Source organism: Tasmannia lanceolata, unplaced genomic scaffold, assembly GCF_043159265.1.
Source record: "Tasmannia lanceolata isolate RefF3 unplaced genomic scaffold, GAP_Taslan_0.1 ptg000012l, whole genome shotgun sequence".
NCBI classification, from domain to species: Eukaryota; Viridiplantae; Streptophyta; class Magnoliopsida; order Canellales; family Winteraceae; genus Tasmannia; species Tasmannia lanceolata.
The window spans coordinates 45297432-45305246 of record NW_027518689.1 but is presented as its reverse complement, the minus strand read 5'-3'; the positions used below and the strand labels follow the sequence as shown (position 1 = coordinate 45305246).

The following is a 7815-nucleotide window of genomic DNA, read 5'->3' as shown; positions in this document are numbered from 1 at the left end:
CAGGATCCCTAATTAAAATCCATCCATTTAAAGGGGAAAAATGGAAAACAAAAAGAAGCAAGAAAACTCATCTTTGGTTCGTTTGCCGGAGGGAGAATAGCCCGGTTCGGAATCTATATATAGTTCTTACCAGTCTCCTTCATTAATTGAATGAAAAATAGAAATAAAATATATTTATGTTCAAAGAGAAAACGATACCCAAAGCAGGACATAGAAGAGAAGCAAAAACAAAAACTTGTGACGAGACTTTGAGAGGAGAGGTGGTGAGAAGGAGGCGGTTGAGAGCAGGAAGGGAATCCAACGAATGCCAAACGGGCAGATAATAGGGTTTCATTTGGAGTCTTTGGACAGACATGTAAGGGTCATTGGCATTGGAATTAAAAAAAATAGCCATCAGAAATTGGATACATAGGGAACTTTTCCTAAAATACAATGGGATGTAGAAAGAATTTAAGCAAAAGTTGGAAACGAAAGCGATAACTTTTGGATGTTCTCTAGGGGCAAAGTGACTGGGATGACAAATATACTCCTGCAAAATTGAGCAGGGCGGAGACAAATGTACGGTATGGCCCGTACCATAGGATGATCCAAACCGTCCATTAGATGGGCCACTGCCTTTATAGGTTGTGCCCCAAAAATAATTTTCATAGGTTGATCCGAACCCTCCGATCTATAGAGGGTTATAAGTTTATCCAAACCATCCATGTGATGGAACCATGGTTTTAAATTTCGGTCTGAAATTTCGGTAATTTCCGTCCGAAATTTCGATTAAATGCCATTATTTATTTTAAAAAAAGTGTTACAAAATTTCGGCGAAAATTCAGTCCGAAATTTCGAACCAAATTACCAAATTTCAGACCGAAATTTTGTTTTCGATGGGGTCCGAAACGGTTACCGAAACTAAAATTTTAAACCATGGATGGAACACAACATCAATCGGTTGTGCCCATAAAATCATTTCCATATGTTGATCGTAGCCCTCCAATCGATAGAGGTTTGCATAATTGTTGTTCCTCTTCATGTGCCCGGAATCGGTCATTATTTTGCAAGTGTCCTTCATGCGTAATAAAAGTAGTTCTTTCGTAATTGTCATATAACTTTACCTCTTCTTGGTAGTTTTTTGCCGTAATTGTCATAGACAGGTACCATGTGTCGGTACTTTTCGTACGTAGATTACAATTTTCCTCAAATAATTTCTCATAGAGATATATGTTAAATATCAGCAAAGGGGTTAATGGTAAAAGGAAAAGTTAAGGGCATTATTTTTGCACGTTTGCGCTAGGGTATTTATTGCCCAACATGAATGACGAGAATACCCCTAAACAAAATCAGAAATGTCAATGCAAAAGGTATTGTGCTGTGGGACGTGAATGGAAATAATGAAAAAGTGAGGATGACTTTAACCCCTGATTCACGCTTTATATATAGTATATAGATTTTGGAAATAAATTATAAGAGATATAATTGTATTTTTTTTAAAGGGAAAGTGAAGTTTAAATGGGAATGCTTGGGCGTCCAAGAGTCCTTGGACGCCCAACACACTCCCCCCTCCCCCAACACACTCCCCCCCCCCCCAACACACAACGCGTGCGCACGCACATATATATTGAGAGAGAGGAGAGAAAATATTGACTTGGACATTTTGCACACTTTCCTCCTCTCTCCTAATTTCCTAAAATCTCTCTCTCTCTCTCTCTCTCTCTCTCTCTCTCTCTCTCCCAATTTCTTCCATAGTTCCAATTTCCTTTATGGCGCTTGGAGCCTAGAAGGAGAAGAGTTCTTCTTCAATCCTTCGGTGTTTGTGCGATTAGAAGGAGCCATCAGTCCAACTTTCGGTGCGTTCATGTTTGAGAAACGCAGAAGCTGAGCGGGGAGAGACTACTAGTCGAGTAGTCGTTTTCGGTATAATTTTCTTACCTTTGTATGTTTTTAATTCAATTACCGTCGGCAAGCTTGTAATCTAGGGATTATGGGATTAAGAACATGGATAATTTTTTTATGTTTCCATGGCCTCTTCCGCTATGCCTTTGACCTCTCGTTACACCTATCACTTAAGATTTTCATAATAAATATGTGGGTCTCATTTAAGCACCTACTACTTAAAGAAACCAACTAACATTGATGGGAAACGATCGTGGTACCCCTCCTACAATTTCTGTAACTTAAAAGACACCTAAGGTCATGTTGACAACCATGAAATTTTTTTCTAGACAATATTAGTTTACCAAGTGATGAGAGAGGACTATGGAGGGTGGGGAAGGACAGACTTGGGAAGACATGAGTTAGAATAGGATGAAAAGTGACAAAAAAACAAGGAAAAATAAATTGTGTTTTCAGTGGAATTTTTTTCTTGTTTTAATATTTTTCTCATCCTCTTCCCACTCAATCCCTCTCAGGTCTCTTCGTTTTCCTCCCTTAGTGTTGGGTAAGCTAATATTCCATGGAAAAAATTCATGGTTCCCAAACATGGCCTAAAAGATAACTTAAAAATTAGAATATGGCCCTTAGGATGGTCCTCATCATACAGTCATGAAGAAATCGGTAGATCTATTGACCAAAGGACTAGCTCAAAGACTAGTGGTTATACATCAAGAGGGACAGGGCTAAAACATATTAGATAGAATCACTAATAACAACAACCTAACATATATGGCTGAAGATCCCAATAATTAGATTCAATATGAAAAGCAAGTTATTTGAGTGATCATTAAAAGCAATATACTTTAATTTTTAAGAGAATGAAAGATTTCTCTGGGCCTCTCTCTACTATGCATGCAGTACTAACTATAATGATAAAAAGGTATGGCTTTGTTGCAAATGCGTCTGTAGATTATATAAGCATGGTAGACGTAAGTGTGAAAGTGGAGCCATTTCCTATAAGATATAAAGCTTATTCCACAGAGCGCTTATGATACCAAGACCAATGCATGGCTAAATGTGCTGCTCTAATAGAACATAATTACATTGTTGATACTTTGTGTGTAATATTTGAAAGCTTACCATTCAAAGTTCTTAGTTCAAGATATGGTTCTCTTAGAACTTTTATAGAACCCAATCTATTTGCACCAAGTGAAGGTTCATGTCCAGAAGACACCTCCGTCATTGTACAATATTCTTTTATTTTTCCATATTTGATTTGAATTTTGATTAATGTGGGAGGATTGTAGGATTTTATAAGATTTAAAGTCAAATCTTTTAACATCTTTATTTGTCTTTTATATAAAATTATTTGAAGCAATATTGAGACACTCTACAACGTTTTATGTCACCTCCATGGCCTTCAAATTTTTTTAACCCAGAATTTATCTAGGAACCCAGGGCGGCACCTTAAATTTTTTTAATAAGAAAATAATATTTATAAGAGGAGGACATAAAATGTTGCCTCTAATCCATCACAATACAGGAAGATAATAATAAAAAAAGAAAAAGAAACCCCCCTTTACAAGAAAAAACACTACATTATTTGCTACGAATTTAGGGAATACCAAGTTGATCACATCTGATAGCTCCCCTACAATCCTTAGGGAGACTAGTCCAGTTCTAAAAGACTGCGTTAACGTTGGTGTCGCAAGCACGATTAGCTAGGCTATCTGCTACAAGATTTCCTTCCCTGCAATTGTGAGTGATAGCAAAATCCAGAGTAGATAACATTTCCTTTATTTCTTTTACAATATAATAAATGTGCATGGGGATCCGTGTTCACCTTTAATGATAATAACAAGGACAAGACTGTCGGATTCAATCCTGATATTCTTAATACCTAAAGCAACACCGTAGCAAAGGCCATCTTTGATTGCTCTAGCTTCAGCTATCATGTTTGTATTCACATCATAGAAGTGAGAAAAAGCAAAAATTACCCTACCATTATTGTCTCTGATAACCCCTCCTCCTCCAGCCATACCAGGCACCAGGATTGCCTCTTGACGCACCATCGATATTCAACTTCAAAGTATCTAAAATAGGTTTCTTCCAATAAACTAGAGACAATTTTTTTGGGGAAATGATTTCAACACAAACATTTTTTTTTTTTTGGGCAAGCTGGGGTTAGGCAGGACCCCGACCAGATGTATTAACTAAAAAAGAGATAGGATACAAGGGGGCCACAAGGGCAACACAAGCACAAGGCCAGACAAACAGAAGCAAAGGGACAAAACTGTCCATAGAGGGAAAAGATTACATTCTACAGTAGCTGACTCCCAGGGCATCATTTTTAACAAGGTTCATCAGAATTTCAGAGACCTCTGCTGTGTTGGGAAGAATTTTGATTCCTTTCAAAGGGCAGGCATGTTTAGAGAGATAGTTCGTCGGTTGGTTTGCTTCTCTCCATTGGTGTGACACTTTCCACATTTCAAATGAAGTGAGAAGATCTTTCAGTAACTCGAGAGTGACTTTCTTCCTCCAAGGACATTTGCATTGTCCTGCGATGATTTGAAGAGCATTCATTGAGTCTATTTCAATCCATAACTTTATGATATCCATAGACCTTGCTAGCTTCACTCCTTCGAGGATGGCTTCAAGTTCAAGCTCCAAAATAGTTTCTGGGGCCTTATTCCAAGAAAATATTGCCAGAATATTACTAGCACTGCTTCAGATGAGGCCACCAATACTACCCTGATCATTGGCTAAAGAGGCATCAGAGTTTAGTTTAGCCATGTCCTCTGGTGGAGGATCCCATATGCAATGTCTTGACGATTTTTCTTTGCTAAAACAGAGGAGACCAAGGATATTTGAGATCCTTATGTTCTTTTCCGATGGGATATCTTGGAGCTTCAAGTACAGAGTTATGAATTTGATGATATCCAAAATATCTTTGAGAGTTTGCTGCTTATGGGTGGATTTTTCCTCTAATACTCGTTTGTTTCTCTCTTTCCACAGGTGATACACAGTAGCACTAAAAGCAATTCTGATGGCTCTGGCAATCTGGCCCTTGCCTTTGAAGGTGTTTCTCAGCCACTCTTCTTCTTTCTGGAGGCCACTATTTGGTTTTCTTCTATACCCAAACCTCCAAAGAATGGATCTCCAAACCCAGCTAGAATAGGAACAATCAAAGAAAAGATACTGGTGAGTTTCCAGTTTAGATCTGCACACGAAACATGTTGAGTCTCTTTGGGAACCAAAGAAGAAAAGTCTGTCTTTTGTACTCAGTCTGGATTGAAGAGCTTGCCACACTACTGAGCAATGACGAGGAAGATGGCCAGGAAACCAAAGAGAAGAGTACCAAGGTACGTGCGGATTGCGGTTTCTGATTTCTTCCCAAGAACTTCTGAAAGAAAAATTGCCATCAGTTGTGGGCTTCCCAGATGAGATAACTTTGAAGCTCCTTTGTGAAGAGACCAGAATGAACAATCTGATTGAGCTCTCCATATGGACCAGAGGTCAGGACTTCTTTCCAGTTGGGATCACTACGGATATCATGAACAGATACATTCCTTGGAATGTTTGATAGCATGGAACCTATTGATGTTTGATAATCCACTGGCCCATCAGGGTGCCATGGATCCGTCCAGAAATTGAGGCCCCTTCCTTCACTCACCAAATAACATATTCGGACCTTGAATTCATCTCTGTTCTTAAAAATGCTTCTTGCACCCCAGGAGAGGGTATGAGGCATTGGAATTTGCCAAAAGTTTCTTCCTCTTAGGTATTTTGATCGGAACCAGATAGACCAAGGGTTGTAAGACTTCTCTAGAATGTGCCAAATATGCCTCCATTGAGCAACTCTATTAATGTCAGACGCCTTTCTGATTCCCATACCTCCTTCTTTTTTAGGGTAACAAAGAGTTTCCCAAGATATGGGGTGAAAACTCTTGTGATCATAACCAGTCCAGATAAAGTCCCTGATAATCTTATCAATTGAGTGGAGAATTGAAACAGGGAGGTTAAACCGAACACCAATAGGTTTGGAAGGAAGATAGCACTGATTTTGCTAGCTCAATTCTTCCAGCTTTAGATAAGAATTTGTTAGACCAACAAGCAATTCTTTTCTTCAATTTATCACGAAGAGGAAGACAATCCTGTCTTTTAAGTCTGGAAGAGATCAAAGGAAGACCAAGGTATCTGATTGGAAGCGTTCCAGTTCTGAAGTTGAAGATGGAGGTAATTCTGTTTATTGTGCCCATATTCGAACCGGAGAAAAAGATTTCACTTTTGGACTGATTTACTTCTAGACCAGAACAAATTCTGAATCTTTCCATGCATCTGAGGATCCCACCAGCAGCTTCAGGACTGGGAGAATAGAAAAGCATCACATCATCTGCAAAAAATAGATGAGAAATGGTGATATTTCTCCTTCGAAAGGGAGAGGAAATTTTTGTATTTTGAATGTTTTCCTCTAGAATACAAGATATCATTTCCATCGAGATGCAGGAGAGGAGAGGGGAGAGCGGATCTCCCTGCTGGAGCCCATTTGAGTTTCTGAAATATCCCCTGGGAACACCATTTTATAAGACAGAAAAGGAGGGAGTGGTGATACATTGTTTAATCCAATTACACCATGTCTGGTTGAATCCCATTTTCGCCATAAATCGCAGAAGAGAGGAGTGCCTTACATTGTCGAAAGCCTTCCTCAAATCCATTTTAATGCACATGGCTGGTTTGTGACTCTGTCTGTGGAAGTTGTGGCACAGGTCCTGGGTCAAGAGGATGTTGTCTTGAATTGAACGGCCTCTAATAAAAGTAGATTGCAAGGGATTAATAAGCTTGTTCATGAACTCCTTTAGTCTCCCTGCCAAAATTTTGGAAATGATTTTGTATAAAAAATTACAGAGGGAAATAGGCAGAAATTGATCTGGAGTCGAGGCTTTGAGGCTTTTTGGAATAAGAGAAATGAAGGTAGCGTTAACTTCATAGAGAAGGGTTTCTTTTTCGAAGAAATTTGCAATTGCCGCCAGAATATCTCCTTTGATAAGATACCAAAAGGGCATGGAAGAAGTCACCTGTGAATCCATCAGGACCAGGAGCTTTATTACCATCTTGGGACCATATTGTCTTCTCCACTTCTTCAATTGAGATGGGTCTAGACAGCCATTCAGCTTCCGAGGGAGAGATCTTTCTAGTAGGATTTGGAATCAAATCTTCATTGCAGACAATATCATTTTGGTTAAGAATTGATTTGAAGTGAGATACCATGATGTCTTCAATCTCACCAGGATCCAGAGTTAGATCACCTCTCAGATTTTCAATAGCCATTATAGCATTTTGATTTCGACGAGAATTGATAGCAGCATGGAAAAAAGAAGAATTTGAGTCCCCCTGATTAAGCCATTGAATCCTGGATTTTTGTTTGGCCATTGATTCTTCCTGTCTAGCTGTCTTGAAAAATTCCTCTCCGAGGAGGGATTCCTAAGTCTTCAAGAGAGGGTTAGTAGGATCATTGGCCAGATGGCTCTGAACTTCCTCCAATTTAGTTCGAACAATTGGGAGCTTTACATCAATTCTACCAAAAACTTGCATATTCCATTCCTTAAGATCTTTCTTAACTTCTTAATTTTCTGGACAACTTTGAACATGGGATTGCCCTTGAATTTCTTGGACCAAGCTCTTTCAACTACAGCATAAAGGGAAGAGTCTTCGAGCCACATTGACATGAATCTAAACGGTTTTCCGCCTCTACTCGGATACGGCAAGAGGTGAATAATAATGGGAGTATGGTCAGAGATACCCGGATATTTGTATTCAACAAAGGAAGTAGAGTGTTGGAATAGCCATTCTTCGTTCACAAGGGTTCTGTCAAGTCTTCTCAGCTTGATATTTCCAGTTTTGGATCGATTATTCCAGGAAAGGGTTTACCCAATTGCTCTAAGATCTGAGAGGGAA

General features: G+C 39.0%; 1 protein-coding gene across 1 annotated transcript; it reads right to left on the bottom strand.

Annotated features, from left to right (window-relative positions):
* Positions 1-5281: 5281 nt before the first annotated feature.
* Positions 5282-7188, bottom strand: LOC143888853 (uncharacterized). The gene is made up of 5 exons (XM_077393245.1): positions 6936-7188; positions 6549-6724; positions 6341-6426; positions 6162-6225; positions 5282-5926 (listed from the first exon to the last, which is right to left on the bottom strand). Exons 1-5 carry the CDS (start codon positions 7186-7188, stop codon positions 5282-5284), a joined length of 1224 nt encoding a protein of 407 aa, XP_077249360.1.
* Between the last annotated feature and the right edge of the window lie 627 nt (positions 7189-7815).

Coding starts and splice junctions, on each gene's coding strand:
- LOC143888853 (XM_077393245.1), bottom strand. CDS start 7,188: ATGGCTATTGAAAATCTGAGAGGTGATCTAACTCTGGATCCTGGTGAG. Junction 6,725..6,935: donor TGGTCCTGATGGATTCACAG/GTGACTTCTTCC, acceptor AAATTTTGGCAG/GGAGACTAAAGGAGTTCATG. Junction 5,927..6,161: donor GAATTTGTTCTGGTCTAGAA/GTAAATCAGTCC, acceptor GAATTGAGCTAG/CAAAATCAGTGCTATCTTCC.